At 36.9% G+C, this 16,332-nt stretch overlaps 3 protein-coding genes across 4 annotated transcripts in view; 2 read left to right on the top strand and 1 right to left on the bottom strand.

Moving 5' to 3' along the window:
- The window catches only part of LOC107722611 (serine/threonine-protein kinase OSR1-like), a 17,311-nt gene extending 9,435 nt beyond the window's left edge, over nt 1–7,876 (top strand). For both annotated transcript variants that reach the window (XM_016531041.1, XM_016531040.1), the window contains 14 exons: nt 396–451; nt 837–946; nt 1,057–1,158; nt 1,892–2,025; nt 2,116–2,164; nt 2,743–2,808; nt 2,890–3,012; nt 3,106–3,144; nt 3,227–3,340; nt 3,462–3,529; nt 4,250–4,302; nt 4,423–4,491; nt 4,587–4,651; nt 4,743–7,876. In XM_016531041.1, the coding sequence (XP_016386527.1) occupies nt 396–451; nt 837–946; nt 1,057–1,158; nt 1,892–2,025; nt 2,116–2,164; nt 2,743–2,808; nt 2,890–3,012; nt 3,106–3,144; nt 3,227–3,340; nt 3,462–3,529; nt 4,250–4,302; nt 4,423–4,491; nt 4,587–4,651; nt 4,743–4,817 (1,123 nt within the window). In that variant the 3' untranslated portion in view covers nt 4,818–7,876. The remainder of the gene's footprint in view (nt 1–395; nt 452–836; nt 947–1,056; nt 1,159–1,891; nt 2,026–2,115; nt 2,165–2,742; nt 2,809–2,889; nt 3,013–3,105; nt 3,145–3,226; nt 3,341–3,461; nt 3,530–4,249; nt 4,303–4,422; nt 4,492–4,586; nt 4,652–4,742) is intronic.
- Nucleotides 4,938–12,029, top strand: LOC107722499 (solute carrier family 22 member 13-like). Its single transcript, XM_016530863.1, has 11 exons — nt 4,938–5,008; nt 8,825–9,066; nt 9,287–9,364; nt 9,991–10,042; nt 10,305–10,473; nt 10,567–10,687; nt 10,778–10,872; nt 10,981–11,195; nt 11,272–11,380; nt 11,469–11,675; nt 11,867–12,029. The coding sequence occupies exons 1-11, from the start codon at nt 4,945–4,947 to the stop codon at nt 11,949–11,951; spliced, it is 1,437 nt and encodes a 478-aa protein (XP_016386349.1). The 5' UTR covers nt 4,938–4,944; the 3' UTR covers nt 11,952–12,029.
- A 567-nt stretch (nt 12,030–12,596) lies between these two features.
- Nucleotides 12,597–16,316, bottom strand: LOC107722569 (uncharacterized). Its single transcript, XM_016530976.1, has 2 exons — nt 16,116–16,316; nt 12,597–15,787 (listed from the first exon to the last, which is right to left on the bottom strand). Exons 1-2 carry the CDS (start codon nt 16,223–16,225, stop codon nt 12,694–12,696), a joined length of 3,204 nt encoding a protein of 1,067 aa, XP_016386462.1. The 5' UTR covers nt 16,226–16,316; the 3' UTR covers nt 12,597–12,693.
- Between the last annotated feature and the right edge of the window lie 16 nt (nt 16,317–16,332).

Below are 16,332 nucleotides of genomic sequence, written 5' to 3'. Positions count from 1 at the left end.
TCTCTCGTGAACGAGCGTACGACAGTTAGCGGAAGCTAGAGATTAAAATTTATAAAGTTGTAAATATGGTTATTTTTCTTACACAAACGCATCGCGTTGCTTCAGAAGGCCTTTATTAACCCCCCGGAGCTGTGTGGACTTCTTTTATAATGGATGGGTGCAATTTTTTGGACTTCAAATTTTGGGCTACCATCCACTCCCATTATAAAGCATGGATTAGCGTGGACATTATTTAATATAACTCCGATTGTACTCGTCTGAAAGAAGAATGTCATATACACCTAGGATGGCTTGAGGGTGAGTAAATCATGGGGTAATTTCAATTTTTGGGTGAACTAACCCTTTAACTTTGAGTCACTGAGCAATACACTGACTTCTACTTTTACTCTGTTAAGGGATGTGAAGGCTGGAAATATTCTTTTAGGAGAAGACGGCTCTGTTCAAATTGCAGGTGGAGTTTCACTGTTATTGACAAGTAATTAGCTTAGTAGTAGGGTTTAAATACACTGCTTTTTAAAAATTATCTCAACTGTAGAATATTATCTAGGAATGTAGAATATTCTTATTTAAATGTAATGTTTGATTGCCTTAGTGTTTATGTACTTTATGCGGAATGTTATACTTGGAGGGAAAAAAGTAATTTTTTGTTGAAGCAAACAGGAAAAAGGCAATATAATTCAGTTTGCTTTCAAAGTCTGGGAATGGCCTCTAGATGCTCATTTTCTGGACTAGGAAGGTTTTGATTTGATTATAGGTGGTGCTTGGAACGAAAAGCATATATTAAACAACATGGGTCAGGCGATTCATAGTTTTGTCATCTGCTTTTCCCCCTGAAGACTTTGGTGTTAGTGCCTTTTTAGCAACTGGTGGAGACATGACTAGAAACAAAGTGAGGAAGACATTTGTAGGAACTCCATGCTGGATGGCGCCTGAGGTGATGGAGCAGGTTAGTGTTGTCCCACCTGTTCCTACTTTGCTTTTCATATATTTGTTTGTCCCACCTGTTCCTACTTTGTTACGGAATGTGATAATGATAATGTGTTTGCTCAATCACAGGTTAGGGGTTATGATTTCAAAGCTGATCTCTGGAGTTTCGGGATTACAGCTATTGAGCTGGCAACCGGGGCTGCTCCATATCACAAATATCCTCCAATGAAGGTAAGCAGCCTTCAAGTCACTGTTTGTGTTCAGTTCATGGAGAGTCCGCTATGAAACCTGCCAAAGGAGTGATGAAGGAATGAATCGTAAAATCTGGAATTGAGTTGGCATTTTGCACTTTCGTTTCCATTGGCATGAAGTCAGTGGGTTTTTTGAATGGGTTTTGGTTAAATGTTTGATTGGTGGTTAACACAAGCTTAAATTCACGTTTTATTCTATTACATAAAATACATCAGTAATACCTCAGTCATTGTTTTTCAAGCTTCTATGTGTGTTGAAAAAAAGGTGGTTGCTAAATAGGACCACAGAGGTGGTCAAGGACATTAAACCTCATTACACCAAACAGGAAAACTTATCTACTCACTAGTCAATTTTTACAACCTTGTTGTATTTATACTTCTGCTCCTGCACTCTATTCTAACTCAAACATTGCAGCTTGTAGATTTTAAATGAAGATAAAAAGATTTGTTAAAAGCTTAGTGGTGCTGACGTTGAGGTTATGCAACTATGGTGTTGTTTGTTTATAGCCTAACATTTTACTTAGATTTTTATTTAGGCTTCCAAATTCATAAAAAATGTATCTTGATGAACAAAATGTGTGAGAAGCATAATCATTTTCTGCAATAATTCAGAAGCCTCTGGTTGCTTAATGATTTTGTCTATACTTGGTCCACAGTAATGATTTGTCTTGGACTTTCTTGATTTCTTCCTTTCTCCCTTTTTTTTGGTTTAGGTTCTCATGTTAACCCTACAGAATGACCCTCCTTGTCTAGAGACTGGAGTTACAGATAAAGAGATGGTTAAAAAATATGGCAAATCTTTTCGGAAGATGATCTTCTTGTGCCTCCAGAAGGATCCAGAAAAACGGTAGTGCATTGATTTCCTAACGTTCTCTGATTCTATCAAGACCAACGGTTTTTGGTCATATTATACATTTTCAATGTTTTTCATCAACAGCCCTACAGCTGCTGAACTCTTAAAACACAAGTTCTTCACAAAAGCCAAGGTGAGATCCTGTAACCCGAATTTGTAAACTACAGAGAATGACTAGAGTAGTGACATTTTTTTATTCATTTACTGGTAACCTAAGTGCATAAATGTGTGGTCTGTTTTATGTAATTGCTGCTTCCAGTAGGCAAAATTATTTCGTTTGGCTACAGTCGTTGTCGCCTAAACATTTCTAAACCACTGGTCCAGCTTGGCTGGTTTACTGTAACAAATGCTCAGGATTCGAGTTTCTAAAGGCCATTTCCTGCTCATGGGATACAGCCCATATAGTAACAAACGCAGTGCTGCCTCAGCAGACTTTCATTCCTGGCGGCTCAGTAGCACTGTAGTCTGTGCGTAAACAGAGAGGCCTGTACGCCACTGCAGTGCTACATTACGACCCACAGAGGATGCTGTCTCTCTCAAATGTATTTTTAGAATAGTATAACCTGATTTCACAGTTTTAACCAAAATATTACATTTGTGGAATTATTCATAATAAATAATAATAGAATATAATGTGTATATTTAGAACAAATTTTCTGGCTTGTAGCTTACTACGAAAGTTGAATTTCATTTCTCACAATTTCTTTACAGAACAATGAATACTTGAAAGAAAAATTGCTGGACAGGGCGCCAACAATAGGAGAGAGATCAAGGAAGGTGGGTGAGAAATTTACTGACAAATATTACACAATAATTTTAGTAGTTGTGCTTCAAGCATTTTGTTGTTTGTGTAAACAGGTGCGAAGGGTTCCGGGCTCCAGCGGTCGACTTCACAAGACTGAGGATGGAGAATGGGAATGGAGTGATGATGAGTTGGACATGGAGAGTGAGGAAGGAAAGGCTGCAGTGGCCGCTTTACGGGTACACACTCATCTGCTGCATCGTTACCAAAGTCTGTTTTATTTTAGGCTGTGGATTTGGATAAAGCAAGTCTTTTAAATTGTCTCTTTTTAGTCACCAAGAGTAAAGGAGGAGGCTGTGCAAAATGCAGAGGTGAGAGTTCAGTTCCATTTCCTACTTTTTGAGTTACCTCAAAGCCATTCTCAAGAAAATCTTGTTTCTGCCTCTTTCAAAGATCTTTCCAGCGGATCCATCAAGCTTCCTGCATCCAGCAGCTGCAGGACAGTCTGAAGTGCCACATGCTGCAAATGACACAGCCACGATATCAGCGTCCTCTCCAGGCTCCCAGGTGAGCTCTGCTTTGATGAGTCACATGTGTGACAACAGTATCAGTAGTGAGAATGACCAAACAAGTGGACTTGGTTCATAATTTAGGTTTGACTTTAGATCTTAAAATTGTATCCCTGCAGGCTGGTGGACCTACTACGACAGGGCAAGACTCAGCCAAAACCCCCATCAGCCTGGTTCTAAGATTAAGGTATTTTTCATTATAATCATGATGATTGATGCTGACCATCAATCAAAAACAACGGTTTCTTTTTTTCTTTCTTTTTTTATAACCAAATAGATCAGTTAGGTTAGAGTTAACCATACTGTTGAGGACAGTTGCATTTGTTCCACAGGGTTGTGTTGGCTCACCCTTTCTTTTTACATTAGATAAAAATGCAAGCACTGATCCCAGTGACTTAAAAGTTAGATTTTTGGGTGAAACTGATATAATTGCTCTTTTTGTATGACAATACAAATATTTCAGTTTATCACTGAAAGGTTTTTAGAGTGATGCACATTGGTGCAGGATTGAAAGAAAGGACTTTACAGTGTTGTTATTGTTAACTAAAACTAAAAAAAAAAATATTTTCATAATATGCTGAAATAATATGAAACTTAAATATTATATGGAAAACTTGCACAAAAATTAGAAATGTTTCCTTAGCAACTAACTGAAATCAAGTGGAATTACTGAAACGATTAAAGAATTACTAAAATTGAAATCAAATTAAATTAAATATTAAAAATCTAAACTAAAAAGTAAAAGCACATAACACAATTACTCAAATTAAAAAAAAAAAAAAAAAAAACAGTATCCGTATATAAAAAACTAAAATAACAGTTTAGTTCTACAGTAAAATCAAAATGTCTTCTGATAATATCTTGTTTCTTAAACTGTTTCACATTACTTTATTTATTTTCACAACAGGAATACAAAGAAAGAGCTGAACGATATCAGATTTGAGTTCATGCCTGGGAGAGGTTTGTGCAGTTTGCTGTTCACTTGACTAAATATCTGTCTGTTTCTTGCTAATTTCTAATCACGCAATCTCGATCACAAAGCTTGTAAAATGTGTATAACTTATTGTCTTCTATATCCAGACACAGCTGATGGAGTGTCTCAGGAGCTTGTGTCTGCAGGACTGGTGGATGGGAGAGACTTAGTCATTGGTGAGTTTGTCGAGATAAAAATAAAATGGCTGCTCCACACTAAAAAGACAAAGGTTGAAAATAATTAGTGTTTTTAACTTGCATTCATTTTTTAGTTGCAGCCAATTTGCAGAAAATCGTTGATGATCCACAAACCCACAAAAATGTCACTTTCAAGTTGGTAAGTCATTAGATTATGTGATGCAGTGGTCAGTTACTCACCGGAGGTGTTGTTTTATATTTGGCTCTATGTTTATCTTTCTTCCGTTTAGGCATCGGGAGTGGACAACTCTGAAATTCCAGACGACATTAAACTCATGGGATTTGCTCAGCTGAGTATAAGTTAAAACAGTATTACCAGCAACCGGGAAAAAAAACACACAGACTTGTTTGCACAACAGTGCATTGTAAATGCTTTCATTGGCCTAAAGAAACCACTACTGCCAAAGAGACAGAAGGAACCTGACACCACAAATGTCGAATAGGACTGCATCCGAGTTCTTCATAGGAGCGCACCTCAGATGTTTACAGTATTCATGTATGTTTTGTTTTCTGTTGCTTTAAACATTTGCACAATCTGAACCAACTCCTAGTACTGGTAGATGTTAAAAGAATGCCTTACTTTCGGTAGTACTACTGAATTTACAACTGTAGGTCGACAGTAGCTGTGGATCTCATCTGTGAAATGAATGAGTGACTGTGTGTGCTTTCAGCTGTGTACCTCAAAGGAAGGAGGATTGTCATTCAATAGCATTTAAGGGTGCATGTTGGCACCGCTATAAAGTCAGCTGTTCTCTGCAATGTGGTGCATCATATTGGGGCGATCAGCATTGTATGGTTTTACACATTAACCAGTAAACATGGGAGCCACGTCACCCACAACCCCGTCAGACATGATGTTTCACCGTTACACCCGTGCACTGTACCTCACGGTTACACGTTTCTGTTGCTTTCTCACTATCGGGATACATTCCCATCGTTTTGCATGGGCTAATGCCAGACTGCATGAATGATTTTTAACTTAAGATATGCTGATCATTTTGCTCTCACTTAATTTTGCCGGCTCTTTGTGAAAAGAGGAGGTGCAAGAGAGATGAAATGAGATATTGAGCTCGTTAAAAAAACGTGAACAGTGTTTTTCATCCAATTGATATTTTTCGCGAAGGATGTATATGCTGTTGTTTCAGAAAACAATTGAAATTCTCTGGAAATTGTGCATTTCATATATATTAGAAAGGTTTATGCAATTTTGTGGATTGAGCATAATGTTACAAGTTCCATTTACATGCGTAGCTGTTAAGTATAGAGGCAGCTGTTTGGATAGTGTTATAGATTTATGTTTTTTTTTTTAAGGAGATTCCAGCGTTTGCAAGGCGGCAAAAGAATAGCATTAACATTTTGGTAAAATCAAATTACCACTGATAGTTACATTTTGAATTCTCAATATTCAACACATTTTTAAAGTACTCAATTTATAAACACATCTGCAAAACAAAGTTGGAATGGAGTCTGTGCGTGGACCTAGAGATGTATAGAAAAATGGAAAAACATGACTGTCAATATACATTGCTTGCCTTGCAAGCACTGTTAATGAAGTAAAAACCAGTGAAGCCTGGGACACAGTCCCAGAAAAAGTGACTTCAGGACTCATCCTGTGTCCAAGTAATATTGGCAATAGGATCCATTGGATTTGAATTCGTGGGCCTGTTTGTGTCATTGTAAATATTTAAGTTCATTACATCTTGCTTAATATATCATCCGTCTTAGTTAGTAGACTGATGTCTGATTCCATGTTATATAGGCAGAAAATGTGTTCACATGCAACTGGTATTTTTTCCCTTTAAAAAACAAAATGACATGGTCATATTGCCAGTGATTTCGGCAATAACTGTTTTTTTTTTTTTTTACATTTTATTTAAACCTTTTTGCCGGACTTTTAATTTTGTTTAATTCATTTTCTTATTGAGGATCTACACTCCACTTCATTTTTAATTTTCCCAGTTATTTTCTCTCCTTGGCTTCCAACAAACAGTACATTTTAAGATGGTTTTAAACCCGATTAATTGTAGACATGGTTGGTGATTCATTTGCTGTCACTTTCACACTTGTGTGTATGTGCAAATGACTGTTGATTTTTCTTTTTAAAATATATTTAGTGTGAATACAACAATGAATGTGGGTGGGGCATCTTAACGAGTACTTGATCAAGAAAATAATCATGTAAATAATCAAATTGGTGTTGTTTATATATAATATAAACAGTATACATACTGTTCACAGCTGGCCTTTCTGGAGTGGACGTGGTGGTTTGTCTAATGACTTATTGTTGGCTTCTTTGTGTTCACAGTGGAAAAACACAACACTCGGGTTTCATTACTGAAAAATGTAGGCCTGAAATATTACATTAGCATGACTTGAGAATAGTTTATGTACTGAATTCTACTTTGTCAACAGTGGAGGGCTATTATTGTTTTCCTACATTTCAGTTTCTGCCTTGCTGTCTTTGTTCATCGTTGTGTGAGTGGTTGGTGAGATTCTTAGAAGGAATGCTTGTGGTCTGTGGTTTAATGGGTAACAGCTCATTACAATGGCATGCCACCTTACTGTAATCATTGTGTCAATCATATCTCCGATCCTTTAAATAGACTTTCAAGTCAAAGCTTAAACACAATGATTTCATTTCTTTGATGGTCTAAATTGTTTATGGCCCTGTCATGATTCTCTAAAGCCTCAAATATTTCCCCTTTCTCTTGTAAGACACTTCAAGTCCTCAAGTCTCTTTCTCACCATGGTAGTGGATAGTGATTAGACTATTATCATTATTTCACGATTTTCACGTGTGGACAAGTGGTTTGCCCTTTTTCTGGAATTCATTAGAAGTAATTCAACTGAGCACTTGAAAGCAATTGAAAGCATATTCTTGTTTCTCATTTGTAGGAATCCTTAAAGATAATTAACTAAGCTGATTTGTCTTCATATTGACACATCAGATCTTGTTATCTCTACATGCTCATATTTCTGTGTGGTGGTGTTTGTTGAGGTGAGTTGTCTTAAGATCATTCCTCCGTTCTGTTCTGTAAGCAGTCTGGAAGGCTGCTGTATTTTCACACCAAGCACATGTATGCAGGTCTTTCAAAAGAGGAATTGGCTGCATTTTAGTGGAATATTTAAGTGTTTTCAAATCAACGTTTTTTATTTAGTGTCTTCTTTTTTTTTAATCTAATTGAACTTCAAGGAATGAATTGTCATGACACAACAGCAATGGAGGTATTACTATCACTCTCAGTATGGTGTGTTAAGGACAATGGTAGAACACTGTATAGTATTTCACTTTTTGGGATTTTCAGTGCATGTGTACCCAGTTATTTTTAATAATAATCAATAAAGAATGAAATTATGACATTTCCCTGCAGACTTGTCTAATAGTGAATTGCATAATGTTGAAGTGCTTCATGATCCATAATAGTCCTCTGTGGCACTTATCCAGTTTATTGCTAGGGGTGTTATATTGTTGAGTTACACATTACATTTACTGTCAGCACAATTTTTTATTAGTTTTTATATTTTAGAACCAAAGTACTGCTCTAGTTCACTTCAGTTTAGTTTTGAAAACTTTATATAGATATAGAGGTATGTATGTATGTATGTATGTACCTATATATATATATATATATATATATATATATAATGTGTGCGTGTGTGTGTGTATACACATATATGTGTATATATGTATGTGTATATATACTGTATATGTATGTGTATATACATATGCATATATATATATATATATATATATACACACATACATACATACATACATATGCATGTATGATTATTGAAATAAATAGATCATTGAAGTATTTTTTTACAAGAAAATGTAAAAAAGGTTTTTCTACTTCAAAATTACACGTTTTATATTTGTTTATTTGTAATTATTTGTGAAATTTACAAGCAAGTGAAAATTGTTTTGCTGCCACATTTTCGTAGATACATGCATAGATAGACACTATACAAATACACACACATATATATATAATTTCTGTCTGAAAAAACATTTGAATGTTGACCCATTACACTTTCTCCGCAATAACATGACCATTGTTCTCTGTATATATGACTTTCTGTGACATATTCACATGATTATGCAGTTAAACATTAATTAGCTTTGTTTTCTAGTATAACTTCTCAAGCTTTCTTGGGTTGTCTCTCTTCTGGCCCACCATGGCTGATTTTGGGGAGATTTTAGAAACTGTAGGCGACTTTGGGCTTTTCCAAAAGCTTCTCTTGTTTGCTTTGTGCTTTCCAAATCTCATTCTGCCTTTTCAGTTATCCAGCCTTGTCTTCAACCACGCAGACACAAACCACCATTGCAACTCTGACTGGATCCTTCAGGTGGGTTCCAATCTGACGAAGGAAGAGCAGCTCAACCTGACTCTGCCGAGGCTCTCGAATGGCTCTTTCAGTCCCTGTCAGATGTATGTGCCCGTGGATTGGGATCTGTCTGCTATCCAGGAATACGGTCTAAATGAAACCACCACTTGCACTGATGGATGGGTGCATAATGATACTATTTATGAAGCAACCATTGTCACCGATGTAAGTACTACCACTGGTGTGTTTCAAATAAACATGTTGAAAATGTAACTTGGGTTTAGTTACCCATAATTTGGAAAACATTTGACTTGTGGTCACACTACAATGTAATTTAACTACCATGTGTTTAAATGACCTCACTTTGAGCTGATTTAGGCAACAATATGCTGTGTACATCAAGAAAGCCTTCATAAATGCCTGACGTTTTTGTGATGTTTTGCAGTTCGATCTTGTATGTGACAATGCAAATTTGTTTCGGGGAGCACAGACAATATTCCTCGCTGGAGTACTAGTTGGAGCTGTACTTTTTGGGCCCTTTTCAGAATCGTAAGTGTTAAAAAAATCGATTAAATACGGAATAGATAAAATTAAGGTGTCCTTGTCACAGTCTAGTTACACAAAATGTACTGAGTAATATTAATATTATAATAAGATTTGGGTTAAGGTTAGTTGTTTGTAGTTATGCATAAGTTACTGTTATCATTATAGTTAGTATATGTAATGCTTAACAAGGGCACTGTAAAACAAAGTGTTACTTAGATTTGTCTTTGTTCCCCCACACATCAAGCTTCATGTCATGTATGTGTGGAAAGTATTCACCTAGTATATATATATATAAAAATTATATTATATTATAATAGACACTTACATAGAAATGTACTCCATCCGATGTCTGTGACATGAAAAATAAAGTTACATCATACATTTAGCATATAGAAAAGATTTCATTTCATGCGTGATGTTATCAATAGTCTTCTCTAGTAAATTATATAGTTTTTTCTTGTCTTTCTCTCTCTCTCTCTCTTTGTTTAAATGAACTCAAGGTTTGGTCGCAAGCGAGCTACACAGATACCTATGGTGCTCATGCTAATATTCACAGTCGTGACTGGTCTCGCTCCAAACTTTTATGTGTACCTCGCATCACAGTTCATTGTTGGTATTGCTCTTGGAGGATTTCGGATCAACAGCATTATCCTTGGTATGAGACAATATTTAGCATCATCACTGGCTATCAGCAGATTGAATATTCAATGTAAAATATCAGATAGCTGATCAACTTACTAGAAACTGCATAGAATATTTTTACTTTCATTATGCGTCATCAACAAATCAGTTGAAAGGTCTTGTGTAAGACTATATTGGGCTATATATTATGTGACTGTGAAACACGGAATAGCTGTGTTTCATCATTATAATTCCTATAATGTGTGTTTATCACAATGTTTTCATCCTCACTGTAGCCACTGAGTGGATTGGAGTCGCTCAGAGATCCTTTGCAGCCTGTCTGAGTCAAGTCCTGGCCGCTTTGGGCCAGGTCATGTTTCTTGCCGTTGTTTATTATGTCAGGGACTGGAGACTGGACCAGTTTATAATGGCTGGCCCACTTGCATTTGTGGTCACCTACATATGGTATGTGTGTTCTTCAGTGCAGTTCAGTAATTTTGCATTTGTTTTGAAGGATTTGTAAGTGAATTAAATCATTTGATATACACACCATTATAGGTTTATTCCAGAGTCTGCCAGATGGCTTCTTGTTCGTGGAAGAACTACAGATGCTAAAGAACTCATTCAGAAGGCAGCGGCGATCAACAAACGTACAGTTCCAGACTCATTAGTGGAGAAGGTGGAGATATATTTCACTAATTTGCACATCCAGCCAATGGACAGGCCCATTTTTCTTAAATAACACAATATGGATAACATCTTTTGTTAGGTCCTAAATGAAAAGCCTGTTGAAAGGGGAGGTATAAAAATCCTTTTTGCTTCCCGTGTGCTCAGGAAATATTTCTTAAGCATTACTTTCGCATGGTGAGTTGATTCACAGAGAAACGTTTGTTTTCAAACTTTTTTTCCTGAACTTTTCAGGGTTCAGTTCGTATCAAAACTTGAATGGCCCTCTATATTGTTTATATTCAGGTGTGCGCTAAATCTAGCGTACTACAGCCTCTCTCTGAATGTGGGGAAGTTTGGCCTTGATATTTTTCTCAATCAACTCATATTCGGCCTCTCTGAGATTCCTGTCCACTTCCTCTGCATGTGGTCTTTGGAAACGGTTGGAAGGAAGGTGTCTCTGATGGCTGCCCTCATAGTAGGAGGGTCCCTCTGTCTCCTGACACTTGCGGTTCCACAAAGTAAAACCTTTTCCTTCATGTAACACACTGTAACATACAAAGAATCAGCACTTAACCATGTGATGCTCTTCTTAAGGTAATTCCATCGCCGTCGCTGCTCTTGCCACTTGTGGAAGATTTCTCATGAATGGCGCAGGCAGTATTTGCAACGTTTATATTCAAGAACTCTTCCCCACCTCCATTCGGTAAGCATGACCGTGTTGTTTTCTGTAGTTATGAATAAGACTGTTGTTTTTAATGCAGTTATGTAATAATCCACTTGTTGATTTCCAGTCAGACAGCCATGGGCCTGGGCTCCACTGCAGCACGAGTCGCAAGTATGTTGGCTCCTGTGGTGAACATGCTGGAGGTCTACCACTTCACTATTCCCACTCTGGTGTTAGGCAGCCTGGCACTAGCAAGTGGGATAACGGCCTTCCTGCTTCCTGAGACCAGACGCACTGAGCTGCCTGGTTCAACAGAGGAGGCAGAGGGCAAGAGGTACATGTACGATTACATTGAAAAAGTTTTCAAAACTGGTAAAAATACTTATATTTAGTGAAATTCTGCTGATGAAAGGGATTTTTGCAGTGTCGACATGTTTTAAATTCAGTTGCATGACTCTGTAATACTTAAGTTACACATTAAGCCTCTTAAGTATTATACATTTTTACATGTTATATTTTGTCAAGAGAAACTAACACACTATCCCTCTATTTCTCAAAAGGCAACCAAAAATGGCTTACTCTGCACCTGGAGATTGTGAAGACATCATAGCAACCAAGTTATAACCTTGTCTTTGTGGCTAGTGTTATTATTCTGTTTAACGGTTTACATTGTAGTGATATGTAGAAATAACAATCAGATTTCAATTCTGCAGTTTAGCAAAAAGATTTGCAGATTTAGTGTTCTATATGTAAAATAATATGCAATAAACCTCATTTGAATTATTGTTTTATTTTTTATGACCCAATTATTTTATTTTTTTGGATGAACATGGTCATTACATTGGTTCATGATCAACATTAACATGAAAATGATTTACTTTTCTTGCATATATTTTTGTGGATTATATGAAGACTACATGGATTATTGAAGTAAACTTTGCTAAATAAATCTATTTATTCTTCCCCTATGTCACAGAACTATTAGTCATAGCAGACATAAAAATATTACTGATTAATACAAAGTACAAAAAAGTTAGTCTGATTTAACTGAACAACCTCTGTAGAATCACAATGAATTGTCAAATACTAACATTTTTTTATCTAAAAACATTTTTATAAGTAACACTACATTAGATATTGACACTTGTATTAATATACATTAATTATTCAGATCTAAAAAAGTAACACATTGTGTAAGAATACTTTAACTTAAATATACATTGATTAATCAAATGTCAGTAATAAAATCTGAATTGTACAGAATAGTACAGCAAAGGCAAATCAATATACCTGCTTATTTAAATGTAAGATTTGAATCTTTTTTGTGTGTGTAATGAACAATGGCACTGACACTACCCCAAAAAGTCAGACATCCAGTCATTTTCAGGCTTTTGCTGCAGCACAGCACTGGTGTCAGGGTTTGTTGGATTTAGTATGGAGAGGGTATCCTGTACTGGAGACATGGCAGGAACGGATGAAAATATGTCATCTGGAAATAAGTTGCTCACTTTAGTCTCTGCAGCCTCACCGTGACTCTCTAACCCAGTGAAATCGTCAAATGGGTTTACAGTTCTTTGCGTTGTTTCTACACTGAATGTATTTGTGGCTGTGCTGTCCATAACACTTGCAAAGATGTCAATTGGGAAAGGATCAGCACTCATGTGACTGAATGCAGCTGTAGATGGATCTTTCTCAGAGCTGAAGAAATCAAAAGCTTCCATTTGAGATGACTCAATTAGCTCTTGGCCAGAAAGGTTTTGATCAGGCACATTAGAGCTTGATTGATTGCCTTTACTATTGAAAAGATTATTAACCTCACTTTGAATTAGATTTTCCTGTTCAAGGTCAGAGCTTTTCTGTTCGAACACATTGGAAGTAACTGATAGTGTTGATGGGTCACCTTCAGAACTTATAAAGTCAAAAACTCCATTTGGTGCCAGTTGACCATCTGTTATTCCCTCAAAAGGGTTTTGACTTTGAGTCTCACTGTTTGTCATAATATCAAAGAAACTATTAGTGGACGATTGATCAAAGACAGTGAGCATATTGTCGCCTCCAAAGATATCCATTGTTTGGACTGGTGCATTGTTCATTCCAAAGGGATCATCGGTCATTTCTGAGGAAACAACCGCTTCATTTTTATTGACTTCAGTTAAGGTGTTTCCAAAACCATATGAGTTTGCCTCAATATTTGACTCTGACGAACCAAAAATATCAAGAGCCTTTTGATTAAAATTCACAGAAGGACTTGATGTCATATCTCCACTTTCTCCCTGAGCTTCTTCTCCAAATGGGTCTTTTTGAATAATGGAGCTCCCTGTATCTACTGACGGAGTTTCCAAATCCATAATGTCTGTCAATGTGTCACTGTGTGTATAATCAAGTGTATCTGAACCTGAAAAAGCCATGGCATCTGTGTTGGGGCCCGCAACTTGAGATGTAAATGCATCAGATGAATCAAGAAAACCAGTGGTATCTTCATTCTGAGGCAAAGAGGAGTTGAGGCTCTCCTCCAGACCGTAAGGTTTTGAAGAGTCTAGAGAGGTCAGATCTACATTAATGTGTTCTTGTGAAGGACTAAGAGCCTCATTCATATCAATCTCCTCAAAACCAACAGAAGCGGGCTTGTGTTGTTCAATTGACTCAAGGTTTATTGATGGCACAGTCTCATCAGCAGAGCTTCCATTATGCAATAGGATGGGATTTTCAAGGCCCTCAATTAGATTTGGTTCTTCTGCAGCATCACTTAGTTGGGTTTGTGTTGGTTTTATGGGCTCTTGAGGTGTGTTTTGACAGGTGGGCTCAGTCGAAGGTGGAGATACAGAAACATTTTCTTGTATCAATGCAATGTCATCTACTGTCACTCCGGTTTTCTCTGGCTCCTCGCATGTATTTTCAGGTTTGATTTCTGGTGTTTTCTTTATTTCTAAATCTATTTCAGAGGATGAAAAGAGTCTGCCCAGTAAATTTCTAGGTTTGATATCGGATCTTTTGCTTTCCATTTTTGTCTCACTTTTGTTCTCTTTCCTACTTGGACCAGATGTGAAGAGTTTGGAAAGAGGGCTTTTACCTTTAGACCAAGACCCTTTATTCCCTTTATCCATGGCCTTTTTGTCAGCAACCTTTGTGTTGCTTTTATCATCAGATTTTGGAGGCATATCCAACATGTCAGGGACTTTAGATTCAACCGTAGTAATATCTGTGGGTTCTTGATTTTTGGAGGTTACAGCCTTGGCATTACTTTCAATAACCACCTCTTTCTTCTCTATCTCATCAACCTGCTCCAAATCACATGATTCACTACCTGGTTTAAATGTTTCTTTACCACATGCTGGGATGTCATTTATCTGCAGTTCATCAAGATTCAGAATTGTTTCCATCTCACTCATATTTGCCTCATTTGCTTTTGTTTTTTTACTTTCCTGCTTTCCTACAGTCGGAAGGAAAGGATCCTGCATTTGTCCATCTAAAGCTTTGGGATGTCCAACAGAATCATGGCTGTATGGATGATGCAATTTGTCCATTAAACCTTCCACAGGTGGTTCCTCTATTTCTATTCCTGATTCAAAAGTTGCCATATCTGCTGTCATTACACTACCATTGACAGCTGCAGGTTCAACAAAAGCATCAGTAGAGCTTTCAACTTCTTCACTGCTGATCTCTGTGTTATTTTCCTTGTCTATATTTAAATCTGAAACAAACCGGACAGACTTTTTTATTTTCGTTGGGCTATCAGATTTCCCATCTTCAGCCAAATTGTGTTCTCTCACAGAATCTGGTCTTGAGGTAACAGAATTCAAGTATTTGCTGGTCACTTTCCCACCTGTTGAAACTTTGCTTTGTGTTCCAGCTCTATCTGCAGTCTTCTGTAATGTTTTTGAACCTCTTGGATGAGGTGTATAAACATCCTCTGAATGTGGTGCACTTTTTATTGTGAAGGGAGAGGCGTATGTGTTTGTCTTCTCATAAGCCCGAGGCGACAGCTGAACTGATTTGTCCATTTCATCCAGCCCAGAATGAAACCTTTTCTTTTCAAGAGCATTTCTGGAGCTTCGTGCAGCAGAACGCTTGTGATTTGACCAGTCTGTTGTACTTCTCGAGGCTGAGGAAGTATTTTGTGATACAGGGCTATGTCGGGTCCCCTTGTTTTCTGGTGGCCAGCTTATTTTAAGCTTGTTCGTGTTGTCGGGACATTTGAATTGATCATCTTTGTGTCGAGATGATGGTCCTCTAGGGTCATCTACAGTTGCATCAACACATGTAGGCTCTGTTTTACGTGCTGAGCTGAATTTGTTAGTAGGTTTAGGTTCCTCTGTTTTAACAAGCCAGCGGTCTTTGTGTTGTCTGTGGCCAAAACCCTCATCATAGTTGCCCTTTTTCTTAAATAACTGATGGTAATGTGATGGGCAGTAGAACTCTCCATAAAGAGCAGAGTAATTATAAATGCTGTAATGAATAATAGTACACCAGTGAAGATTCAAAGTTAAAGCATATGCTGTAAAATAGAAATTTCCCCAGGGAATCAAGTGTTATCGTATTTGATTTGTGATCAGATGAAATCAATTAAATATGCAATATGAATTTAATTATATAGATTGTATTTGATTTGATATTTGACTAGCACATTTTCACATGTATTGTCATTATGAATCACAGATTTGATAAAATGTTCCAGGATTACACTAAAAACTATTTTATAACTGATTTGCCTTCTAATGTGTAGGAAAATGATTTTGGAATTTCAAAATGGACAATTGGGATATCCCTCTCTCACCTTAGCTTTTTATTACAGTGTTTGCAGCAGAAACAGTTACTATGTAGGATTAGTTTATCTGCCACCATTTTCTCCACTGGATAAACTGGCATCAGGCACGCAGAGCACATCTCTTTAGCAGGTGACAGGAACTATGACAACAATATAGACATACATGGAATATGAGTTTATGCATGATGTTCACAGCATGAAGGATTGTTATAGCATGGTGTTTTAT

Source organism: Sinocyclocheilus rhinocerous, unplaced genomic scaffold, assembly GCF_001515625.1.
Source record: "Sinocyclocheilus rhinocerous isolate Xijiao unplaced genomic scaffold, SAMN03320098_v1.1 scaffold541, whole genome shotgun sequence".
Classification (NCBI taxonomy): domain Eukaryota; kingdom Metazoa; phylum Chordata; class Actinopteri; order Cypriniformes; family Cyprinidae; genus Sinocyclocheilus; species Sinocyclocheilus rhinocerous.
Note: the sequence above shows the minus strand (reverse complement) of the source record. Positions and strands in the feature narration are given on the sequence as shown.

Bases quoted from the DNA above. Each gene is read 5' to 3' on its own strand.
- LOC107722499 (XM_016530863.1), top strand. From the start codon at position 4,945: ATGTCGAATAGGACTGCATCCGAGTTCTTCATAGGAGCGCACCTCAGA. The intron at 10,043-10,304 runs GTATGAGACAAT...TCCTCACTGTAG, and splicing joins GATCAACAGCATTATCCTTG to CCACTGAGTGGATTGGAGTC. The intron at 11,381-11,468 runs GTAAGCATGACC...GTTGATTTCCAG, and splicing joins CTCTTCCCCACCTCCATTCG to TCAGACAGCCATGGGCCTGG.
- LOC107722569 (XM_016530976.1), bottom strand. From the start codon at position 16,225: ATGTGCTCTGCGTGCCTGATGCCAGTTTATCCAGTGGAGAAAATGGTG. The intron at 15,788-16,115 runs GTGAGAGAGGGA...TATTCATTACAG, and splicing joins CACTGTAATAAAAAGCTAAG to CATTTATAATTACTCTGCTC.